The 26,333-nt window shown below is 40.4% G+C and overlaps 1 protein-coding gene across 1 annotated transcript in view; it reads right to left on the bottom strand.

The window, feature by feature from the left end:
- rftn1b (raftlin, lipid raft linker 1b) overlaps positions 1-26,333 on the bottom strand; it is a 204,086-nt gene that overhangs the window by 82,605 nt on the left and 95,148 nt on the right. Inside the window, exon 4 of the mRNA XM_074683789.1 lies at positions 12,934-13,042. Coding sequence (XP_074539890.1) covers positions 12,934-13,042 — 109 coding nt within the window. The remainder of the gene's footprint in view (positions 1-12,933; positions 13,043-26,333) is intronic.

Below are 26,333 nucleotides of genomic sequence, written 5' to 3'. Positions count from 1 at the left end.
GGACAGAAAAAAGGAAGACAAGATAAGCACACAATGTCACTTGGTGTATAACTCACAGGCTTGAAAGCAACATGATGGCCAGTGTTAATTTTGATAACAAATTCTGATTTAGTCTTAGTCTTTTGAATCACACAATATCTACTTTAAGTCATATTTTAGTCCTCTTAAACCTTTTAGCCTTAGTCTAGTTTTATTCAACTAATGTCCATAGGAGTTTTAGTCTTAGTCTGGTCTTTAATCTTTTAGTCTTAGTCTAGTCTTTGGTCTTTTAGTCTTAGTCTAGATTTGGTCTTATAAATACCATAAGAGTTTAGTCTTAGTCTAATTTTTAGTCTTCTAGTCTAGGTCAAGTCTTTCTTTTATTAGTCTAAGTCTAGTTTCGGCCAACTAAATACCATAAGAGTTTTAGTCTTAGTCTAATTATGAGTCTTATGGTCTTAGTCTAGTTTTGGTCTACAAAATACTATAAGTATTTTAGTCCTTGTGTAGTCTTTAGTGTTTTAGTCCTAGTCGAGTCTTTAGTCTTTTAGTCTTTGTCTAGTTTTGATCCACTAAATACCACAAGAGATTTAGTCTTAGTCTAGTCTTTAGCTCTTTAGTCTAGGTCGAGTCTTTCTTCTTTTAGTCTAAGTCTGGTTTTGGTCTACTAAATACCATAAGTGTTTTGGTCTTAGTCCAGTTTTGATCTACTTAATACCATAAGTGTTGAAGTCTTAGTTCAGTTTTGGTCTATTAAATCCCACAGGAGTTTTAATCTAAGTCAAATCTTTAGGCTTTCAGTCCTAGTTGAGTCTTCAGTCGTTAGGCTTTGTCACGTTTGGGTCCACTGAACACCATGAGAGTTTTAGCCTTGGTCTAATCTTTAGTCATTAGTCTAAGTCTAGTTTTGGTCAACTAAATACCATAAAAGTTTTAGTCTTGGTTGAATATTTCAGTATAGACCTAGTTGAGTCTTTAGTCCTTTAACCTTAGTCCAGTTTTGGCCTACTAAATACCACAAGAGTTTTAGTCTTGGTCTAATTTTGAGTCTTTTGATCTTACTCTAGTTTTGGTCTACTAAAATTATTCAGAATTGTAGTCCTTGTCTAGTCTTTAGTGTGTTAGTCCTAGTCAGGTCTTAAGATTTTTAGTCTTAGTCTAGATTTGGTCTTATAAATACCATAAGAGTTTAGTCTTAGTCTAATTTTTAGTCTTCTAGTCTAGGTCGAGTTTTTCTTCTATTAGTCTAAGTCTAGTTTCGGCCAACTAGAAACCATACGAGTTTTAGTCTTAGTCTAATTATGAGTCTTTTGGTCTTAGTCTAGTTTTGGTCTACTAAATACTGTAAGTATTTTGGTCTTTGTCTAGTCTTTAGTGTTTTAGTCCTAGCCGAGTCTTTAGTCTTTTAGCCTTTGTCTAGTTTTGGTCTAATAAATACCATAAGAGATTAAGTCTTAGTCTAGTCTTTAGCTCTTTAGTCTAGGTCAAGTCTTTCTTCTTTTAGTTTAAGTCTAGTTTTGATCTAATAAATACCATTGGAGTTTTAGTCTTAGTCTATTTGGCCTGCAATCTTAGTTGAGTCTTTAGTCTTAGTCTTGTTTTAGTCAACCAAATATCAAAAGATATAGGTCAGATAAAATGTAAACAACCTAACTGTTGTACAAACGTCATGAAAACTGTGTTGTAGTTTTCACGATCCTTTGACAAGCACTGCTGTACGTACTTAAGCTTAAGCAGTGTTGTCAAGGTAACAGGCGCCTGTTTATGAGGAAAAAAAAGCAAAGCCAGAGCAGGCAGCCCAGGGACTGGTAATAAGCTTCTGTGGTACATTTAAACCTGGTGCCACTCTGGCCTTCGTCCCTCCTAAACACTTTTTTTTTTTAAATGTCAGTTACATGTTGTCACTGTCTTCGAGATGAAAAAGGTTCGTCAACGAATATTTTTCGCCTTAGCCTTCGTAGATGAATTTAACACTGGCGATGGCAGGTGTAATTAAACATATGAGGGTGGTTTGGGTTTTTAAAAAAGTTAGAAAATGTAAATAGGAGCAGTTTCTTTAGTACAACCCATTAAGTAACTTCTTTCAGGAGAATCTTTCAACTTTTGGAGAATAATTGAGCTCAGCTATCTTGAATTGGCACCACTTTTCCTTCTTCACTTTCTCTGCAGCTGTTGGATCTCTGTTTTTATTTTGTTGTACACGTTTCTTTTCAGTCTGTGCAAGCCGCTTCTTCAATCACTCAGCGGTTGATTAGATTGGAGGGGCCACAACCCCAGTCGGGCCCCGTCCGCATCCAAAATCCAGCTCCCGGCATTTTTCTTCTCTGTCTTATTGTCATCTGGCACTTTATGTCAATATTGGGATTCTGCCATGGAGCAAGATTGAAATGTTAACTGTCAGAGAATGTTAATGATGCCATTCTCTCTTTCTATCCCCCCCACCCACCTCTCCACCGGCCCCTCCCACCACACAAAGGCGGTGCCCGTCTCCATCTCGAGCCACAGTGAGGGAAGAGAATGAAAATCAAATCAAATGCAGGTTATTCACTATGAAATTAAATTGGAAAACAGTCACATTGTTTCCAGCCATATTGTTTAATATCAGTGCACGCTCTCTGGGTGCTTCCACATCATATTCCTCATACCAATATGTTGAAATGGAATTGCAGAGATAAAAGGGAGCAACTGTTGTATCTCATTTAACGGTAGTGCATGTGGAGAGATGAATGGCTTCGACTGCCTAATGTTTGTGCAGATGATAGCAAAGTACATTCAAATGGAGGGCTGGAATGATCAAAGTTATTTTTAGTAGCATTGTTATTATCATTTCAATTTAATCAAATCCCTCGTCTGACAAAGTGGAACAAGTCAGATTAGATTTTTTTTCTCCAGACGTCTTTCCAGCAGTCCATCATGGAAACATAAACCAGAGACGTAGACTACAGTGGGTTTTTAGGTATTAGAGTGTGACTGGTGGTAGGGAAACAGATCGCAAAAATATAAGTGTAACATAATGATACTGAATGTTTACCCTATTTATTTTAGCTTGTAATGTTATAGTTTTATGGATTTAAGTCCAATACATTTGCTTCAGATCTTTTTTATCATGATTGTTATTCAACATTTCTTAGTACTGAATCTGCACCATGTGATATGCTTGAACAGCCTTACTACCCTATGAAACTGCGGGTGCCTGAAGCACATTATGACTTTGAGCTTAATGCAAATCTTAACATGCTTACATGTTCACAATGCTGCAAGATTGTTAGAAGAATTTACTGTTTCTCATGTTAAAAGCATAGCTTGTTACCTCCACCAAGGAGGTTGTGTTTTTGGGAGAGTTTGTCTGTGAACAACATAACTCAAAAACTAACAAACAGATCTTGATGCAATTTTCAGGAAATGTTCAAAATGGAATAAAGAAGAAGTGATTCAATTTTGGAGGAGATCTGGATCAACGTCTGGATCCAGGATTTTTTTAAAAGAATTCTTTATCATTGTCAGATAGAGCCGTTTTCACCATATGTGTAAATAACTCCACCATAAATGGTTGGATTGCTTTGCAAAACAACACAAGACAAGGTCACCTTAATTTCTGATGGATGTTAAAGTAGGATCTAGATCCTGGCAATATTCTGGATACTAAGATCTAGAAAATTAGATATGTATTGGGTCATCATAGTTTTCAACGCTGTCAGGTAACAAATTATCGTACAAACCTGCATCCAACACCAAATTGTAGCAGACAGTCTGCTGAAAGGGAGTATAACATTAAAGTAGGACTGAAGTGTTGGTGACTATCACAATATGCTTGAAGGAGGTCTGTGCTCTCTGAAGTACATAACACAAAAACTTCAGAACTACATGGTAAAATAGGAACGGACCAACAAACACGACATGATTGAAATGTTGCATTTAATACCATCATTTTGCACTATTTTGGCTGTGAAATAAGCGTTCCTTAGCAATGTAGGTAAAACACTCATTATTCACAAGCACCTTAAATGACCTCACTCCAAAACATGAAAATATTCTTTTAACCTAACAATATAAGCATGCTAACATAAGCTTACTAGCTCTATACAGATGGTATGACACTTGTTTTCCACAAATTTGGTTAAAGATGTAGGGACTCTGTTTCTCATGAGCACTTGCACCCCACTGTCTTATGGTTGAAATACACCAGATGCATGTTTTTTTTCAGCTCTTCTCTGTTGCGTGTTAGCTGCTGTTAGATTTATTACCGTGGGCAGTGGTGACATCAATAACAGTAGTCAAAAAGACAAAAATCAATAAAATGATTAAGATTTAAAAACTATAAAGACCTTGTACCTTTCATTTTTCAGGGTATCTGAATATAATCTGAGCGTCTTGTACTGGAGGTTATGAAATAGAATAGTCAGATTTCAGGAAGGTGGCGACTTGTGTCCCCTTCTTAGACAGATTGACAGAAATGTATGAGCAGGAGGGTGAAAGTTCCATTGTATTAATGATTGCATGCAAAATATGCACTTAGCAAGGACAGCCTTTGGGCATTCTGTGGCGAACAGAAGAAGGATTCAGTTTTAAATGCAGGGTCGGTTGTTCTGTTTTAGTACTTTCCACCATAACAAGTGACACAGCACAAAATGAGACAGTTAAAATGCTCAAAGCTAGGAGCTGGAGGGAAATAAAACGAGGAAATTAGATCCTGAGGAGCTTAAGTGTTTAGAGGAACTGTTAGTTCCTTTAAGAGTCAAATCTAATATACAAGCTGGATCAAGTGTAATACACTTTCTGCGGAGTCAATAACGAAATAAATGAAGGGTGAAATCCCAAAATTTGCAATCTGCTAAAGGTCTAAATCAAAATGAAAAGACAAGTTACTCTGGTTCAGAAAGAACCGAGAACCCAGATCAAGAAAATGAGGTTTTGAGGTCAGAAAGGAAACTTTGCATCGCATCATTTCTCTTCATTAACCGAAATGATGCCAAGCACCAACTTGATGAAAAATATTCCAGAGCAGCTTCCTTCATTCTGCCACCAGAATATCAACAGCCTGCAGAGCAAAACCCATTTCAATTTTGACTTGAGACCACATTTCCTATTTCCCCCCGTAAGTTATTAAAGTGGCACCAGGAGGAGGTGTCTGAAGGTCAAGATGAAAACCCCGGAGAGGGGGAGAAAGAGATTGAGAGAGTGTGGAGGGGAAGAGATGACAGAGGGAGAGGCAGAGGGATAAAGACAGAGATTGAGACGGCGAGGAAGAGAAAGGAAAGACAATGAGAGGGGACGGAAAAAAGATGAAGAGAGAGAAAAACAGAAAGAAACAGGCTGAGGGGGACAGACTCCTCCACGCTCTCCTCCTCCACTCAACCATGTCCTTCTCCCTTTTAATAGATTTCTAGCATGGCCTCTTCCTCCTCCTCCAGCAGGCCTGTAGCAGCTCACTAGATTAAAATGATAACCAACAGTAATGAGGTCCTACAGGACTGCGGCTGCATGTCTAATCGAAGGGCAAAACGTACAGAAAAGTTCAGAGACGACTCTTCAAAACCTGACATAAGGGTCGCTAATATACGGATAAGAAGCTGGGGTTAAATCATGATGACGCTGCATAACGGCTGGCTAAGAGGGAGAGCGATGTGTTGGTATACATCATCTGAAGTGCTTTCAAACAGGCTCTCTCCAGCAGAGCATTCATAACAGTGACATGTGCTGCAGAGCCAATTCATTATCAGATCAGTGAATGTGATTTCAGCTCTCCGGCTCCACTCGCTGCTTTCATCTTCTCCGTGAAAAATACTGAAATGTCGAGCTATTTGGTTTGCTAATTAACATTAGCCTTGAACCATCAGTGAAACACAGCTTTTAGTTTATTACATACATACATTTAGCAAATGGAAAGCTGGATTTTCCATTCCACATACTTAACTCTAAAATAAGCCAGAAAGAGCATCTCATTCGCTTAAGTCTCCGGGACAGATTTAGAAAACAGTTATCGATTTGGAGGGAGAGATTTATGGATTAAAGTTTTAAAATAGGAAAAGTGGAAACTTTACAATGATACAAATGATATAGCTTTCACCCAGAGATGGAAAATGTGTGTCTGCTGAAGTACTCTACTTACATTCAGGTACGTGCACTTGACTTTCATTTGTAAATGGTAAATGGACGGCTCTTATAAAGAGGCTTTTTAGTCTTCTGACCACTCAAAACGCTTCAGACACTCACTGGTTCTCACACACAGGCTACTTCTCACATGCAACTAGGGATGGAACGGTTTGTTAGCGTGAGATCTGCACAAGAGAACACATGAGGCTTTTATGCTTTTTAACACCCCGAGCAGCGTCTGTTGGTGTCTACTCCCAAACTGCAGGGGGCGGTGTATCACAAGTGTACGTGTACCAGAATACTAAACGAGAGTCTGAGAAGTTTGCCTTTCTTTACAACATGACGTGTCTGTCGTAAGATTTTTCCAACCAATTCCTCTTCTCTGCCGCAGGTGGCTGCAATTTCTCACCATGAATTATTTACCACTTGGTTATCACAGTGATCTCAGGGCGTATTCAGACCTGGACTGTTTGGGCGGACTTTTCATGCAGGTGTGAATAGACACAAACGAGCCCTGGTGCAGACCAAACAACCGGACCGAGACCCACTTTTTGAGGTGGTCTCGGTCCTCTTCCAAACGAACCCTGGTGCGGTTCGTGGTTCTCCGGTGCAGGTCTGAATACAAACCAAGGTCCATCCGAACTAACTACAGGATACATGTGCCTTTTGGGCCTATAAAGCCCCCGTAGCCTAATAGTCTTTGGTTCATACCTGATCCTCCGTCTTCTGTTTAGCCACGCTGTTGCTAGCATGTTGTGGGTCAGGACATGCAGAGCATAGCGTCTCCTTGCTGCGCACATTCGTCTTCGCTGTTCCAAAATTTGAAACAGTGTTGTTAAGCCTGCTTTGAAGGAGCTGCTCTTGAAACTGAAAATGATTTTGCAGCTCTAATAAGAGCACAAACACACACGTTTACCTCCATTTCCTGTCTGTATTCTGTGTGCCGCCCTTTGTCAGTGCTGTCCAATGAGAGCACAGATCGTCACACACGTGGATGTGTTTACAGAATATAGTCCACTTGCTAAAAGTACAATCTGAATACGAACCGCACCAAATGAAAAAAAATAAAGTCCACTTTTGGTCCGGACCAAACAAGTGGAGCAAAGGACTTTTCTGGTCTGAATACAGCCTCAGTGTGAAGAGTCATATAAATGCCTGTATTTCTAAATTTAGACCACTAGGAGATCCTGTTCTTCAGCTATCTTGTCTGCGCGTCACCGTCCGGCAGGTTCGAAATTTTCGAGTGTGTGGGAGGCAGAAATTTTCAGCACGAAAGGGGCCCGGCAAGGGGGTTTAAGTGCGAAGATGACAACATTCTTCCGCACAAAACCACGTCAAGCATAAATCAGCCTTCACTTGGTTTTGGGCGCATGTGCTTTGTTCGGTTCAGGATTTTCTTCTTTCTTCATTTACTGCTCAGTTTGAAGCGATAAGTCATGTAGCTTCGATCATACACATGCTCAATGCAGGTACAGAGGAACAGTTGTTGGGAAGCTTGTGTGTTGTTTACTTGATGAGCAGAGAAGACAGTTAGTGTCAGAGTTAGAGGGTGTACCTGTGGTGATGTGTCGTTCTGCTGTCACTGAGCACTTAAGTTTCGAGGGCAATTTACACAACGTTTTTAGGGTGAAACACAGAAGTATTGTTGTGTTTCAGCCCTGCATTTACTAAAACGCAAACCTTTGGAAACGGCCTCCAGAGTGGGATTTTTCTGAAACATTGCTGACACCATTGCCGTGTAAACAGTAAGCTGGCGTTTTTAGTGGAAACGCTGACGTCACACATACAACAGGACAACACTACCGTTGTGACTTGTGCTGCTGAATCTGCTGAATCTGCTGACTGTCTTTCAATAAAATGAGCATCTGTTGCTCCACTTCTGCTCTTAGCATTCTCCAATACACCAGATGATCGGCTCAACTCTACTTCAGTGGAGATCTACCAAAATCTGCTTCTGGACAAGACAGTTATAGCGCCAACTACAGGCCTGGCATGCTTACTACAGCGATTTCAATCCATCAGCGTTTCCATGTAAACGCAGATTTTTTTCACTGTGTTTTAGCGTTTTCTGATGAAACGTTGTCATGTAAACGAGGGCCTCAGTATGAGCTCTGATGACAGCGGTAAGAAGGTGGAGGATAAAACAGCAACCAAGTGTTGCCAACTTAGAGACTTTCTCGCTACATTTAATGACTTTTCAGACCCCTCTGGTGAGTTTTTGTAAAGATGACAATTCTTGCAACTTTTCTGGAGTTTGGAGAATCTGATGTTAAAGCGTGTTTTGATCTCCTCAATGGTCAGCATGTGTGAGTCCCTCCCCTATCCTAAACACAGACAGATAGTCCTCCTCACTCACAGCAGTCTCCTCTTACTGCTCCAGAGCAGACAACTGCATTTACATGAATCACGCAACTGTGTGTCTCATTATGGTCACTTCTGCCGGTCCCCAGCCCAAATAAAGGATGAGGGTTGATATTTAGACATTTAAAAAAACAAAAGTGGACAGAGGAAAGTTAATTTGTAGCTCTACACACAGCAGTAGTTGTAGTTTAGTGATACGTTATGAGATAAGCTTTGGTTTTGTTTGTGCACTTAACAGAAAATATGCATGAACACATAATTAGAAACGTGATTTATTTCATTACTGTATTGCTACTTGAACTTTAATCAAGAGTCCTTTTGAAAATAACCTGGGCCCAAGTCAATCCATCTCCATGCTTCATTCAGTCTAAGCAGGTCAGGTAGGGTCTGAGTTGTACTGTAGATGTGTAAATATGTATAATACTCAAGTGGCGCTGAGTGACCTGCTTTCAGCCTGCAGTGCATAATAATTACAGCAGGAAGAATGTGTTATTTGAAGAGGGATGGAGAGCGTCAGCTGTGCAGTGTGGATAAAAATGACTGCGATACCGTCCTTTGTGACTGCAGCTGCTTGTTAATTGTGAAGCATCGTTCTGTTCTCTCTGTATTTATGTCTTTAGGGTCAAACACATGTTCTGTTTTTATTGTATTATCACCCATCAGGTGTCCCATGGGATCATTTAGATGATGACACACCATTATCTTTAGTCTGAGCAGACAATAGCACAGAAGATCCTAATAACCAGGTTTCTTTGTCACTGCAGCTCTGTCTTCAGTGGACTGTCAGTGTCATGCCTGATGAAATACTGTGTGACAGAGCTGCAATCAGAATTTCAAGATGTATTTAGGAAAAATGATGCTTGACTCTTATGTTGGATAAAATTATAGATAATGTTAGCACCATCCAAAAGTGACACAGAAACATTTGGAGCTCCCCCTACTGACTGAGTGCAGCATGGCACATGAGCTAAGTTAGAAAATCAGAGTTTGTACCAAATATATCTTCAGTTGGTTTCCTGTCGTAACATGTTATTTTTTAATGCAAGTGTCCATTTTTAGAAGAATACAGTTGTGAATTTGTCGTTCATTGCTAAACACAAAGGGGATGTGATGTCATGATTCACATCACATCCCCTAAAGTAAAATGGCAAAAAAATGGCAAAAAACAACCTTTCCCTTGTTTGTTCTGTTCTGTTGTTGGCTGCACCAAATTATTGATCTTTACTGTTTCAGTAAAATGTGTGCTGTGATAAGTCAAAGGTACAGGATGCTTTTGGGCACGCTTTAGCTCCAAAATGTGTCACCAACATGCAACATGATGCAGGGATATTTTCATTTCATCTGTTTTCTTTTTCACACCGGTAACAATGGAGGCGTGTTGTCCATATGTTCGAATGCACACCTTGGCAAGAATCATGCCTTGACAGTGGGTGATGGTGCTGGTGGGAAACAAAGTCTTAACATTGAAATGCAGTAAGGATGGACACCAAATTACCAAATACTGTCTGTAGTACCGAGTACTGATTCATAGAAAATCAAACAGTAACATGTTTTGGTACCTAAACGCATCCTTGTGACTGCGAGAAAGTGGAACACTAGGGAATTTTTCATGCTAGACATGAACACAGCATTGCAAGGTTATATATTGAGAAATAAATGTGTTAAATTGTGAAACTTTGACATTTTATTATTAAACTATTATATATTTCTTACCACACACAAAAGCACTGAAAATTGGTTCTGCTGAGTACTGATAACTACGGTGACCGTGAAAGCTCACAGCACTGCAACTTAAGAAAAAACATGCAAAAAGACAAAAACAAGCAAATTAACAAAACATCTTCATCAATTTCATCTGCAAAAACCACAATAAAACACTAGAAAAACACTCTTCAAATACAACACAACAGAATGGAAGTGTTTCCAGAGGACACATAAAAGTTGTGCACATGTCCAGACATGCTTGTTGTTAACAGATTTTCAGTCACATCTCTCTAATACAATGTTAAATAAATCAAAAACGCACACTCTTTGCCTAATTTTCCAACAAAACTAGGGGTGGATATCGAATTAGGTACTTTTGTAGGTACCAACTGAATTCTGTCTGAAGTAATGGGTACAAAGTCACGTAAAAGTGAAAGGTACCATGTTTAGGTACCTAAATGCATCTTTGTGACTGTGATGGAGTGGAAGAGTACGAGATTTTCCATGCTGGACATGAACACAGTGTTACAGGGTTATATACTGAAGAATAAATATGTTAAATTGAAAAACAGACAGATTTTATTATTAAACAAATTTATGTTTTTTACCACATAAACACAGAAAAGTACCAAAATTTGGTACCGTTGAGTACCAATACTGATTGCCAGGTACCGGGCATCGGTACTGTATCGTTTCAAATGTGAAAGGTACCCATCCCTAAACACAACTGATGGAAAGAGAAGCATAATAAAGCTGCGACTGAAAATCCATGTCAACAACAAGTGTATCAGGACATGTGCATCACTTTTGAGTGTCCCCCGGAAACACTTCCGTTATGTTGTTGTCTATTTGCAGTGCAATTTCCTAATGTGTTGTGTTGTGGTCTTTGCAGTATGTTCTTTAAATGCTGCACACATGTTGTCAAATTGATGAAGGTGTTTTCTTTATTTGCTTGTGTTTTGTCTTTTTGCATGTGTTTTCTCAAGTTGCAGTGCTGTGAGCTCTCAGGGCGACCGTAGATAAAGATTGCCAGGTACCAGGCATCGTAACCGTATTGTTTCAAATGTGAAAGGTAGACATGCACAAATCGATTGGTCGGCTGATTGACTGGTACCAATTTCCTTAATTTTGGGGGATCAGTGATCGGCACATCCTTACATATGAAACTGATCTCTACCTCCAGGAAGGTCTGACAGCCAGCCATTGTTGCTTTATGCTCTGAGACCTAAAACTCAGGACACTTTATTGGTTGTTTGAGTTAAAACAAAAAGATTTATTGTTTCATAGGTATTGTCTAATGGTTTTCAATAAAATAGGATTGGAATATTGAAGGTATATGCTGTCAGTTACTAAAAAATAAAATAAAATAAATAAAATCGGTGTCAGCCCAAATCGGTATTGGCAGGTCAGGCTTTTTAAAGATCAGTGATCAGTGATCAGACAGAAAATTGTGATCGGTACAACCCTAGTAAAAGGTACCTACCCCAAAAAAGCAGTACCCATTTCAACCACAGGTGTCACTGCAACTTATGCCTAAGATGCCCACAGACTCCACACAGCGCGACCATTCGACCACATCACTTATTTAATTTTTTTTCAGAATTAAAAAAAAGTCTATTTACTTTTGTGGAAGCTGCTTCAGGAACAAAAAATGGCTTAATCAGCACAGTATACTGTACATATGTTGTCCCTGATGGTTTGTTTACTTTTATATGTCACACAGAGGCATCAACATTATATTCAACCCATTTCATAACAAGCTCAAGGCTTCTCACACAAGCTTTTAACGTCACAGAGCTTCTTGTCAACATACAGAAACACATTTCCATTACTGTAACAAGGGGATTGCATCTCTTTCACCACTTCACTTTAACTGGAACTTATTCAGTAATCTCACATTGTGGTCCCTTTCTAGATCTTTACTTTTAATATAGCTATCACGATTAAAAGAAACTACAAATTATTGTATCCAGTTCAACTCAGGATCAACAACAAAGACAGAATCTTTGTATTAAAACATCTTTTTATTCTTGTGCACATTATCATTCGTGTGTGTCTCATGTTTAACGCTGTGAACTGCAACAGCACGAAAAGATTGCCGGAGATTTGAATTATATCTCTTGATGTCAAAGTGAGATTTCAACATTTTCCTAACAATGACCATGTTTCATCTTTTTGCTGAAGCTGAAACTGTTCTGAAAGGATGCTGCTACATGCAGGATATAACAATCTACCAAATCCACTTTTCTTTTCGTAGCAGCAGAGGCCGCTGACAAATAAAAGAAACATCAACAACATCTGAGTCGCCAAGCTACCGCTGATTCACACCTGAGGAATGTCCTCAAGTGACCGCTTCACCACCACCCAGCCTTGAATCTTTTGTTGTTGTGTTTTCAGATAGTAATAATCCTTTTGTCAATCTTCCGACACAGGGTTCTTCATTTTCTGAAGGATTGTGAGGCACGCTGCTGTTAAAAAGCTTTAGCCTGACTGCAGTTTGATGCATGCAGGTTGAGTCACAGCTGTGAGCATGCAAACAATGAGCTTTGGTAGCATTCACACAGAGTGTCATGCTGAATAAAGTAATTTAAGTTTCAGAGGCAGGCTCAGTTTTTTATTCTGGTGTTTCAGACGCTTTGGAGATCTGACTTTGATGTCTGAATATGCATCGAGGCCACCACTTGGAAGAAAAGCAGCCATGATTCTCCCCTTTCATCCTTGTCTCACTGTGTTTGTCCTTCCAGCTGTGCTCCAACTGACAAAACCTTCAGCTTGGCATTTATAAAGCAGCCCTACCTTCTTGACGTAGCCCTGGATGAGCTCTGGGGTGGGCACCTGCTCTGCAGACAGACACTCCTCCAGCTGTAGTTTGTACGATGGGCAGACTGGCTGGCTCCTCTCTGCCCTGCAGGCACCACAGAGGGGGGAGAGAGGACAATCAGTTTCAGTCTTTTCACACAGCCAGCTTGCCGGACAAATGCTCCCGACACACTCGGGTGCTCATGCGTTCACACACGCTCACAGACGGCCTACATTACAAAATTACATTCATGAAACATAAAAGACTGAAGCCTGGGTCTTTGAAATGTGTGATATAAAAATAACCCCTATCACTGAATTACACTTCATCAGGAGGCTTTGTTAATGCTGTTGTTGCTCTGTAGGAGGGCAGGGGGAAATACAATCAAACACTTAAGTAAGAGAAGTATACACATGGATGAAAGAAAACACAGTGAGTGCAGAAAGCAGTGCAAATGCAAATCTGGTCCCGCCCCCCGTCTCCTCAGCCCTCCCTGCTGAGGCCGTGTCAGTATTTAGAGCGCAGAGAATCTATTTATATGGTGTTGTATTTTCCTCCTCTGTCCTCTGGAGGAAATCCCAGAGCCTGCCCCGAGGAGACGACTGCTCCTGCCTCCATCTCGCGCTCTCTCATCCTGTTGACAAGGGGAAGAAGCTCCACACGCCCTCTTCCTCTCTGTGCTACACAGGCCACATGCGTGAACCGAACAGTAGGTGTGTGTTGGCTCTGCAGGAGCTCTTGGCTTGACACGGACACCTGATGTGTGGGAGGGTGCGGGGTGTATGCGTGCATGCTGGTGTGTGTATTAAAGGCTGTGCTTGCAGCTTCCCTGTGCATGCAAAGACTCCCTCTGAGTGCACTTACATGTCCCTCTGGGTGTGTGTGTGTGCATTCAAATGCTCCTAATGCTTTGTCACACTGATGTTTCTGACATGGCCTCCACCCTGGGATACAGATTGAGGCGTCTTATCTGGCATTATAACTTTTAAGAAACATGTAGGAAGAGTTTTGGGAGCCTTCTGATTCCTTTTGATTGAATTCTTTGAATAATAATCTGGATAATTTATGATATCCCCCGCTAACATCCTCGCTGTGAGGTCCTCTTTGAACACAGCTATGAAAGTAAAGCTGCTTTCAAACCTGTTGCTCATTTGCTTTGTTGCTTTCAGATCTTAAATAAACAAACACCACATGCACTGGTTGTACTTTACATTAAAGGAAGCCAGCTTTAAGCTAAGTAATGTTAGCCAGTTACCAACAAAACAAATCATGGTTTGAGGCACTAGCTTGGCCTTGTACGTTACACCCCCTGCCCTGTCGATAGAGGTCATAGTCCTTGAAGCAGGACGTCTGCTGCATGTTCATGGACTCTTGAAACAGTCTCTCAGGGCAAAGAAAAGTTCAGTGAGGACCTTCAGAGAAAAAGTCTGTAGAAGGACTAAAAAACTACTTGTACACATTTGAAAATAAAGGATTGAGATGACAATGGATTCTTGATGTTGTTTGATTTTGAAGGAGAGCAAGTGCTGGTTCAGAAGAACTCTCTGTCCAGAGGATGTTTCTGATTATTATTATTTTTCTTTTTTATGTTTTAAAGCTTGTTTCCTTATTAAAATTTCCTTTTAATGTTCCTGTTTTGTTTTTTCACTCTGTAGAGCACTCTGAGTTCTTCTTTGTGCAAACAGTGCTTTATAAATAAACTTCCCTTGCCTTATTGCACCTCCTGCCCTTTTTTCACAGGTTTTGTGCTCTATCATCTGTCCCACCCACTTGATAAAGGCATGAAATGCTCCAAAATAAACTAAAAAACAAAAACGAAAAAAAAAAAAAACAGAATAGTGGAGCAGGATGAAGTTTAAACATCCAACCAACTTATGGCGGAGTGGACATATTTGTAATGGCTATATAATGGCTGTTTCCAAACCGCCTACTACATACTACATGTGAATGTAGTATGTAGTAGGCACTGCATACTTCCTACTGCTGTTGGGTCTGTTTTGTAGTATACTACTCTAGTTTTCAGTTTCTGAAAATGGAGCTTCAGCTGATGGATTTTATTTTGCCTTTATTATAAATGTACAACATAAACTTTGGGTAGATCTTGGCAATTTAGTTATTTCGTTAATCATATCATAGCAGAATTGTAAAGATAAATGTAAGGACAGGTTGATGTCGTCACTTCTTAGCTCTAACCTCAGAACCACCACGTCGTCCTCACCTTCTTCTCCTCACCTTGTGGGGAAACATCAGGCCTTGCACCAGTTAGCATTGACATGCTAAAGGCTGCTAACAGATGATCTCATATGTAAACAATACAGCCATGGCTACATGTAGGATCTCCAGACAAACACAGGAGCAAAAGTAGTAAAAATATCACTGAAGACAAAACCAGTTTGGTGTCCATGACCAACAAATGAACCATACAAACTAATGACCCACTGCAAATATTAAGATGACAAAAAAAGAGATGAAAAAATCACAATAAATGGACAAAGAAGAGAGAGCTGCTGCAACAGGTAGTCACAACCAACAGGGCGGCGCTTAGCATATAATATATATATAACCTTGAGTATAATCCACGTATGGTTTAAAAAAGTGAATTAGTGGTTTATATGGGCTTTAATGAATTTGCAGAAGTGAACGCCTCTTTAATAGCTGGAAGTAACAAGATTTACTTGTGTTTCTTTTTGCATCATTTCACTTCTATCTCACGGACCATCTAACGTTAGTGTTAGTGTTGTTGTATTGTAGTTGTAATACAGACTCATTCCAGTAGATGGTGGTAATCCACTTAAACCTGCCACCGGCTCAGACAAACAGTATTAGCGCTGTACATTGTGGGAAACAGTATGCCAGGTAGACTGGTCTGTTGCATACTGAGAAATTTTCCTGGATCACAAGGACGTACTGCAGATTTTGCAAGTTTTCACATACTACTACACACTGAATTTTGGCTAAAATAGTAGGCACTACTAATGTAGTGTGTGGTTTGAAAAACAGGCAGTGTACTGTTATGGAAGGGACCAGAGGCTTTAGTGTTAGCTGCAATTGAACATGTGTACCCTGCATAAACAGACATAAAAATGAAGATCTTTAAAACAGCCTGACAGGTATGGTAATCCTGCAGTTAGAGCCTGTAATGGGGGGGTCGACCACCATTAACTTTAGTGCTTGTTGAGGCGTTAACTTGGCTTATGCATCCCACTAATTGACTTTTTTTTTTACACCATTAGTGCAAACAGTCCATCTCATTACTAATGGCTAGACATGCTTAGCAAAAATGGAGCTCACAGATACAAATATAAACAAAAATCTTTAAACTCTATTGGTTGTACACCTGTGGAAGTTGAGATATCTCACCGAGGAGCAGCTCCTTTGCTGATGTAAAGCTAGGTGGGAACCATAAGCAACATTTCTGTCTTGATTCTGTTCTCACTGTAAGTGAACCGCTCCAGGGTAGGGATGTCCCGATATTACATTTTCACTTCCGATACGATACCGATACTGCAGCATTGAGTATTGGCCGATACAGATATTAATCCGATACGATATCAGCATTAAACATGCATACTTTTATTACTTATTTTGTAGCATGTCTGTAATTGATTCAGATTCAGTGATATCATTCAAACAAAGAACAGTAGTCAGCAACAGTAGGTATGAGGAAAAACTGACCCATCCATTATTAACCAACGGGTAACAGAAATTTTAACATTAAACATAAAAAATACTAGTAATTGAATAAAATAAAGAATAAATTAGAAAACCCAGAAAATAACCTAAATATATCAAATAAAAACAGCAGGAGCGGAGTCTGGAATGGACTGCTTATATTGGAGTGCTTATATCGGAGATTTTAGATGCATTCCGATACGATACCGATATTTGTTTTTTTTTGCTGATATCGGACCGATATCCGATATTAATATCGGACTGGGACACCTCTACTTCAGGGTTTGATTGCAAAAACGCTAAGACGGCCTCTACAAAGAAATATTGACTTGCTTATTTTGGCTTGCTTATTTATGATTGCTGTGCTCACATATGTCCAAACAACTTCGGCCAAAGCACCCGAAATCTTAAAGAAGGTGAAAAAAAAGCCAAATTATTGATTTCTGTATCAAACTAACATTTCAGCAAAAAAATAAAATAAAATCATGACTAACTTTATCTGACTGAGTTTTTGCACAACTTGTATGAATGAAAAAATGAAAATACACTTGTAGTGTTGTTGTAGTGTAATGTCTGCTTCAAAGAAACCTTTAAAGTGTGTGCAGCAGTGGCAGAGGATCTAACCTCCTGCAGTGCAATGGGTCAGGACCCAAAGACACAAGGTCTCTTACTTCCTGCAAAGAAAATCAATAACCCTTTTTGCCCTCTATATTTTGTATTAAATGGAAAAAAAACACTATATTTCCACTTAAGGCTCCCAGTTTGTCACTTCCAAGCCCAAGCTGAGATAACTTGATCTGTTTCCGCTAACTTAAAAAAGCTTTTTCCAGAGCCACAGCAGACATTGCACAACTCTTTTCACACAATGTGTTGTACCATCTGTGACAAGTAAAGTTGGAGGAGTTTTCTTTTAAAGTTTGCCAGAGTTTCACTGTATGACACAAGCTGTCCTACTGTACTCACAGGGACTCTGACAGCTTCACATTCTGCTTTTCCTTGATGAGCATCACCTATGTTTCCTTCTCCTGATAAAAAAAATATGCCTCAATTTCACTTCACGTATCGTTTTACTGCCTGAATAAATGCTGCTAACAAATCTCCACAGGCTTGTTAGAGTGAAAGCACTTCTTCTCCCTCCTGAATCCCTCAGTTCAAACAGCTTGGCACGATCACATTCTCAAGATTTTCGGTGAGACGTCACAGAACAACCAGCGGGCCTCATTTGTGTCATCCAACCATCCAAGAAGCCCCCCGAAACAAACAAAAACACAAAAACAAAAACACAGTCCCCACACTTCTGCCGGATTGTCAGTGACACCCGTCGCTGTGCGGGTATCGCAGTCGCAGCAGAAACTGGGCCGAGCGACTCGTTAAGTGCAGACTTCACACGCTCTGTGAAACATTCATTACGACGAGCCGGGAGCACACTCTCATCCTTTTTTTTTTCTTTTTTTTTGCAGCGTCACAACCTTCAAAGGCGCGATGACAGATGCCTAGTGGCGCTGTCAGAAAAAAAAAAAAAAAGAGGTAGATGTATCCCCTGTTGGTTGCAACATAAAGCTGGAGCTACCAGCAGCTTGATTGTGCTGCAGGGCTGTCTGCAGGGACCAAAACAGAGAGAGGAAAGACACAGAGAAATAGTGTAGTGTATATATCGTTGTTCCATGTAAACCATTTTCTTTTCTTATATTTCAACACACATCTACATAGTATTTTGGCAGCACTGTACTGAGAGATTTCTGCCCCTGCAAGTTGAGCCTGTTTCCAGCCTGTTTCTTCCATAGCCTGTATATGGTGTGGACAGCGAGGCTTCACTATTTACCATTGTATGGTTTTGAAGCCAAAACATCCCTGTCACAGGCACATCGATTGAAGCAGTTGTAAAGCCAGAGTCTGCGCAGTAGAGACTGTGAAGGATTCTGGGAGAATTTGAGTGTAGCCAGGTGACAAAAATATATTTTTTTTTCTTCTTTTGAGGGTCTAATCACTTCTTGACTCTACCCCCCAACATATTTTACAATCTCTAAAAAATATACACAAGAAAGGCAGCTGTCAATCATCGTTAAAAGTGATGTAAAACCTTGTTTTTAACCTCTTATAACTAATGAAAATGAAACTTTTCAGAAAAAAAGAGGACCTTAATATCACTACAACAATCAGATGTGAGAAACATTTCTACGAGGTGTATTAATTTTGGAAAGTGTGACCACAGCCCATCTGGAATGACTGGAGAGCCGGATTTTTTGACCTATACTGCAGCCAGCCACCAGGGGGAGCAGTTTTTGTGGCAACCTCACTCCAAACCGAGCAAGATGACGTCCATTTTTTTTTTTTTTTTACTCTATGGTTTTTTCATGCTGAAACTACTCTATCAATCAGAAAAAACTCTATCTGTAGCTTTTTATTCAGCTACAAAGAATTAAAAGTGTTTAAGCCTTTGTCAGAGATTCTTTTAAATAAACTTGGAGTCATTTTTTGTAACCAACATATCCCTATTCCCTTTAAAATGAGGAGTTTGAGAGAAACTCCAAGAAAGGAAAGAAGGAAAAGGACAAAGAGGATGTGAACGTTGCTCTCACTCTTGGACGGGGACCTTGGGTTAAAAATAGCAGCTGCATCACCTGCAGTCCATCTTCTCCCCATGAAACAGCGACTTTTCATGCAGCGTGCAGCTCCAGCTGTCAACCTGGGAGGTCTCGTGTGGTTAGACGGGTGTCAAATGCCTGCCTGCCTACCTGGAGCCCTCCTCCTGGGTGAGTACACCTGCTAACCCCCCCTTCCTTATCTGCCCATAAATGGGTCACACACACACACACGAACACACACACTCTGTGTTTCGCCGTAAGAACATCTCGTGTTGGACTAATCTCTCCCACAGGAGCTGAACGTTCACATGGTAACTAATTGCGTGTTACCTGTTAATGGCTAGCTGGGGGATTTGTTTATGTGCTGTAGTGGCTACATCATCTGTAATTGTGCGGTTTCCAATTACGCTGTGTTCACCGAGGTATGAAGAAGGCGTTGTGTGTTGATGTATCATTGTTTTTTAGGGGAAGACATATGAAGAAAGAAATGAATGCAAACAACTGGTCGAGGCCTTATTTCTCAAATGCACTGTGGCAACTTGAAATAGTCTCACTTTTAAATATTTTCCTGTTCATTATCCATGATTTAAAATGAGATTATCAGCACCAACATTAGTTATTTCTGAATGCTGTTTCCCAAACACTGATCCATTTACAGCACTTAGACCAAAAGTCTCTTTGATGACACCACAACAGCAGACACAGGGAAAAGAATATCTGTTCTCCGTTCATTTGCTTCCACAAAAAATGCATACCTTTGCTGGAGACACATATTAGCCTACCGATCAAGAGCCTTTGTCTCCTGCTGCTCCATAGCATTGATTTGCAAGCCAAGAATAACTGCTAAGGTGATCATTTGGGAGCCAAAATGTGTTCTAAACACGGGTCTAAGAATATGAGACGATGTGGAAGTGCTAAAATCTGCTGTTTCTCGAGTTTCCACTTGAAGACAGCTCTGTAAGTATCCTATATTGTATACACACCAAGCCAAAAAAGCCGTTTTCACAGCAAAAATTAATGTATTCACAACCTGGTTCAAAAAACGTCTCTTATCTGAATCCCTAATTTCAGTATGGTCACATATTGTACGGGGATCAAATTTTTTCTTACTCGGCAGTTAAGGGGATATTAAAATCGTGAGCTTACCCAATCAGAGGCACAGCTCAGGTCACGTGACTGACGAGTTCCCCATAGCCATACACAAAGCCCCTGTCACTTCCAATATAGCCCTGATAGCTGATCTGCTTCAAAAAGCTGTTTCAGAAACAGACGGGTGACATCAGGGAGACTAAGTCCATTAATTATACAGTACATGGTTCTAAAATGCACTTGCGGGAGCCAAAACCTGCGCTGAAGTACCTTTTGGAAGCCTACACACACGCCAAAGTGCCATCTTGAGATTCAAAACGTGGGCCAAAGTGCCTGACACCCGCCAAAATGCAGTTGGCCCCCTAGCACCAAAGTTCTCTCTTTGGGGCCAAAGTGCACGCAAAGTGCCCTCTCGGGCGCCTAAATCTGCACAAAATTGCTCAACATTGGCTAAAGTGCCCTTTTGGGGGCGCAGTGGTCCCCCAACCCCCCGGCTGTAGACCGGTGCCGGTCCGTGGGTCAATTGGTGCTGGCTCGCACATAAGAAAAACTTAACTTACATTATTTCAGATTGATTTATTGTCTGATTCTGAACTATGTTTTATTTTGAAAAATGACCATATTCTCTCTGCCATACCTGTCTATCTCATTCTTGACGGCAGACCCCCCAAACTAGCGAATTGGACAAAAAAACACACATCTCTGGAAAGTTACTTTAGGCAGGGTAAAAGAGACAGTGTGGAGACAGAAGAATAGCTGGTCCATGAAAGTATTGTCTGACATTAAACTGGTCTGTGATACAAAAAAGGTTGGGGGCCACTGCCATAACGCACACTTAAGTTACCTATTGGCAGCCATTATGAATGTGACAGTGCTCAAAACTCATGCTTAAGAGCTCAACCCCAAAGCGTCGTTTTGACAGAAAAACACACACACGCTAAAGTGCCTTCTTCATATCCAAACACGTGCCTAAGTGCCCAACACGCACTAGAGGGACCTCCTGTTAGGCAAAACGCTCTAAGGTGCCTAATCCAATTGCAGTGAAGGTATTTGAGCCAAAAATGTCATCGTCATGGTGACACAGGGTGCAATCGAGTGTCCTGGCTCCTTTCAAGGCCATTAATCCAGTTTTATTACTATCCCTTTTTTAAAAGGAAGGAAAACGACGAAATTTTGGTTTCACTAGAGCATACTGTGTCCCCTGTTGTTCAGGTTCTTTTGCGCTAAATGTCTCTGAAGACATAGGCCTTGTATTTGTGCCATGTGGATGTTCAGTAACTTCATGCTGTGAAATACAGTAAAGAGAAGTGTTTTCATTTTGGCCCGCGACCCTCCACCTTGATTCATTTTTGGCCGGGGAACCCCTGCCTTATATATTTACACAGCTCATATCTGTGGTAGTTGTTGTGATACATGGATCTGAACTAAAGTGGTGGAAAGATCAAACTTTGGCAAAAGTCTTTAGGACACATGATGTGAGGTTTGCCAGTGGTTTATAGAAATTCAGACAAAGGGTTTGGATTCCTTTTGTGTCGGAGAAAGCTGAATCGTCCTGCTCAGGTTGTACTTTATGATCATCAGAAGCTGTATTGTTGCTGAGGAGCTGCAGCCTTGACTTTGCTTTGCTGTATTTCTTTTGCCACACTGACTAAGCGCTGATCAATTTGCCTAAAAATGACGCTTGAACAATCTTAAATTGTTATCACAGGTGTAAACGGTGAGCAATGCAGGCCCCCAAAAAACTCAAAATGACTGCGCATATCAATTCTAACGACCGGTTTCATCGACTGTTACTGCTGCTGAAATCTAACTGCATCTCTTCTTGTGCTTCTTGGCTTCATTTTAAAGGGAAAAATGTAACTGATTGAAATATAAAAATCAAGTTCTCTGTCTCCAAGTAATCATTTTCTGACAGTTTCATTGTGAAGTGATACATTCAGAGAGGAGCTGATTACTTTGATTTAACCTGTTCCAGAAAATGACTTGACAGGAGATAATCACATTTTCCATATAGAAGAAAAGTTTCCCTCATTCTAAAGAGGCAAAGTCAAGGCTGAATAACATCCATTTTCTCATTAAAGACGGCAGCTATGAACAAAAGTGTTTCTTTTCCATCAGGAGCAGAGACTCGTCAGACTCCTCTGCACCTCTGTCACATCCTCCTCATCTGTTGGTATGAAGACACTGACAGGAAACTATGTTTGTCCTCTTTCACCTCTCAGCTTAAATAATACAGCACATCTCTCCAAATGCCACATTTTCACACATTTGTGAGTGATTTCACCGCAGTGAATCCTCTCTAATGGTTTTAGGGCCATACCTTTTCATTTTCATCTTCCTCCATCTCTCGTTTATTCGCTTTCCAACCTTTTTCTACCTCTCAACCCATCCCTCTCTTTCAATCTCTGGCTCTCTCTGCCTGAGCTCACATGGGCTCCTTGCAATTACCCAATAATGATGAATATATCCCATCAGACATCGCCGGCTAAACTGTAACCCTATTCCATCGAAATCAAATTGAACACTGGGAAATTTGACGGTTGACATTTAAAATTTCTAAACGGTCTGATGCATTCTGTCTGCCGTGCAGTTTTTCTTCCTCTATCCTGAAGCAGGGGGCGGGGGCAGTGTGGGACAGATTGCCTGTAGAGGTTCTGAACTTAAATGCTGTAAATCAAGCATAAAGATGCTATATTTTCCTTTTTTCCTGCTTTCTTTTCATTGTGCATGACTTTATACTGCTGTTATTTCCAGGTGTTAAACAGACGACAGTGAGTGGTCTGGATTTTGGCTGTAGGTAGAGGCTGTGGCTGCATGGTGATACAGTGGTCAGTGTTTTTTTTTTTTTTTTTTTTTTTTTTATCTCACTGCAAAAACCTTCTGGTTCAATAAAGTCAATGGCAGAATGAGCTGTTTGGTATTGGCAAAGAAGATTTACTTTACTTTAATTTAATTTATTTTTTAAAGGGACCATGTACAATATTCATCATAAATGTCACCATTTGATGCATTGTACCAGAGTTAGCTTGGAGCTAGTTTACATCTGCAGTCCCTTGGCAGGTCACAATTAAAACATCACATTGTAGTAAAAACTCACACGCTTACACACAAACACCCACACACACACACACACACACACACACACACACACCCACACCCACACACAATAATATACAACAGTTAAGACTATGTAGCAAGGCAGATATTCAATTTTTTTTTAATTGTTTGAAATTTTAAAATTTCAAAAATATTTTGCTATTTGTTTTCCCATTTCGACATTATTCTTTCAAACTTCTGCAACTGTCTGAAATTTGGAAATATTTTTGCTAATTTATTCAATTTCATTCTTTAATTTTTCAAATTAATTTTAACATTTTTCATTTTTTTTTGTAATTTTTTAAATGATTTTTAAAAAATATTTGCAAATTTATTTAAAGTAAAAAAAACACGACAGCACATGCACAGTTTTATTAATTAAAAAAAAAATCTAAATTGATATAGATAATTATTTACTGCATTCTAACTATGTATAAAACTTAATCATCTTAATGGATATTGTCTTTGTTGTGAAGATAAAGTAGTAGTAGTAGTAGACATGATTTGACTGCACATTTTCTGCAGACTCCTCTACAGACTGCAGACTACACATGGTGTAGTGACTGGTCTGTCAGTTTGGTCGTGCTACCTGATACAGCAAGACTACCACGCTAACAAACACAGAGAAGAATGTGAGAAATGGAGCATGCATAAAGCAAAAACGTGGACCAAGAAAGCTTAAAATTTATTGAGACAAAGTCAGAAAGCAAGAGGGGAAATGGCAGCATGGACTGAGAAAAAGCAGAGATCATTCACTTAGAGGGCAACTGATACCAGCATTGGATCAGGGAAGCTGACCCAGGGGATGGTCACACACCTGGGATGCTTTAAGAGGGACGACCAAACCTCTATTCATGAGCTGACAGACCAGTCACAACAACATCATGTGACTCATCTAAGGAAGATTTTTTCTGAGCACTTAATCTTGAAGGACATAATTAAACAACAGCTCTCCTCTTCACATTTTCCATTTCCTACATCACGTATAACCCACTCAGAAAGACGTACAGCTGAAGCGTTTGCAGATGACACTGCGCTCTATGTACACAGCCTCTGTGCAGTCCCACAGTGTCACCTCCTTCATTTTAAGTGTTTGCTGAACCTTTCACTCTGATCCTGATGGTTTGGAGACTTGACTGCTTCTGCTTCCTCTATGCATACCAAACCAGTCAGCTCCTTCGCCTTAACTTTGTTTAAAGTTTTGAAAGTACGACGGTTGGCTGCACAGGGTTTTGCTTCCAGGTCGATTCGGTGGACCCTTTTTTGATTTCTGGCTCTGTCAGTAAGAGAAAACCAGAGAGGCTATGCTCTGCTTTTTGGTTTCTCTGATTTCTCTTCCTCAGTTTTTCCCCCCGGTGGAGATATGAATTCCTCTGGGCTGGTGCTGATGTGAGCAGCTGTCTCCACGGTGACAGACGCCAGAGATAAAGCCTGGCCTCCGTTCTCAGTCAGAGCCGTCAAAGAATGGTAGACTCTGCCCTTTTCACTCACTCTCACTCTTTTGCTCCTTCATTTTCTCCCATTCTCCCTCCTTCTCACTCCCTCGCGCTCTGCTTCTTCACACTCCAGCTGTGATTTCCTTTTCTCCTTCTCTCCCCCCTCATGGTGTCTTTTTCCTCAGAGCGAGAGGAGCATGTCTTTAAAAGGAAAAAAAAAAAAAGCTGGAGACCTGCAGTCCATTCAGCCGTAGCCTTTTCATAGCGAATCGATAATTTCTGTTGACCGGTTCTGCAGCAGAGGAGCGCTGAGGAGTGTCTGGGCTGTTTGTATTAATGTCTGAGCATGCAGAAAGTGAGACTGGAGTGTTGTACACAACAGCATGGGTGGAGATTACTAATGGACAAAATGTGAAGGAAGAGAGGGCAGATATGGTGCCAACTGTGTGGTTCAACTGTGTGACCTTCTCAGCTCTTTTAGGCTGCGGTGTATTCAGCCTTTTAAAAAGAATGTAACAGTCCCTCTTATTCATTTACAAAACAGGTGAAAAGTCAGATTCAGCTTCTGTATAAACAATGTCTGTGACCAGTATTAAGCAAATCACAAAAAAAGTAATTAGTTGTAGCTACTCATTACTTTCCCAAAAAAGTAATTAAATAATTATTGTATTAGATACAAGGAAAAGTCATTCTAGCATTACTTTTTTTCTTTTTTGAAAAACCTTCAATTTTTCTTAAGAAGTAAGTTTTTGATAAGGTTTTGCTCTGGGACATAATATTCACATGTCTGTCTTTGGCTTTTACATCTTTGACGTTGAAGTGGTTTCTGTTCACTCCCATCCTGAAACGCAGGTTTTAACCCCACAGACCGCTCAATACTCACGCATATTAAATTTGCAGCTCCTGTCCTGTGTCTGGCTGAGCGAGCCAGGTCAGATAGACCTGCCAGCACCAGTGGCGTGGCGTGGAGATTTTTTTTGAGGAAGCCAAGTGAGACAAAGCCTGTTATCTGTATTTTTTTTTAGGGAGTGGGGTACATAAAAGGCTATGTTGCAGTTTGTATCGCTATTTCATGTAACGGACCTGTTAGAGTGCCCAGAGAGCGCTCGTTTTACTTACTTTGAACACCGACACACACCCTTTAGCTCTCCCACCCTCACTCACTCATTCACACACGTTCATTGTCCTCTTGACTTAGCTTAAACATCGTATTAATTAATTCAACCGCCCACTTAAACACACAACCGGCCGCTTCATGCACACTGCTAATGTGCTAACCTCCCTGATTTCATTCAGTGGCTTGATGATGACGATACTGTGATTTGATTGGTTTGAGGCCAAAGACGGGGTGGCTTCCCTTGGCACAGTCTTGGTCAATCACCGATGAGCAGTGTCATGACCACGGCCTCATCTGATTGGTTAATCATTCTGTTTTTTTTTCACCAAGGGATGCCAACTCTGCTTGGCTTCCTTGCGGACAACAGCGTGCAGTATCGTATTTTCACCACGCATTCGCCA

This window comes from Halichoeres trimaculatus, unplaced genomic scaffold (assembly GCF_033239565.1).
Source record: "Halichoeres trimaculatus isolate MK-OKI-2021-1 unplaced genomic scaffold, fHalTri1.1 fHalTri1_scaffold_12, whole genome shotgun sequence".
Lineage (NCBI taxonomy): Eukaryota > Metazoa > Chordata > Actinopteri > Labriformes > Labridae > Halichoeres > Halichoeres trimaculatus.
This window is presented reverse-complemented; position numbering and strand designations above follow the sequence as displayed.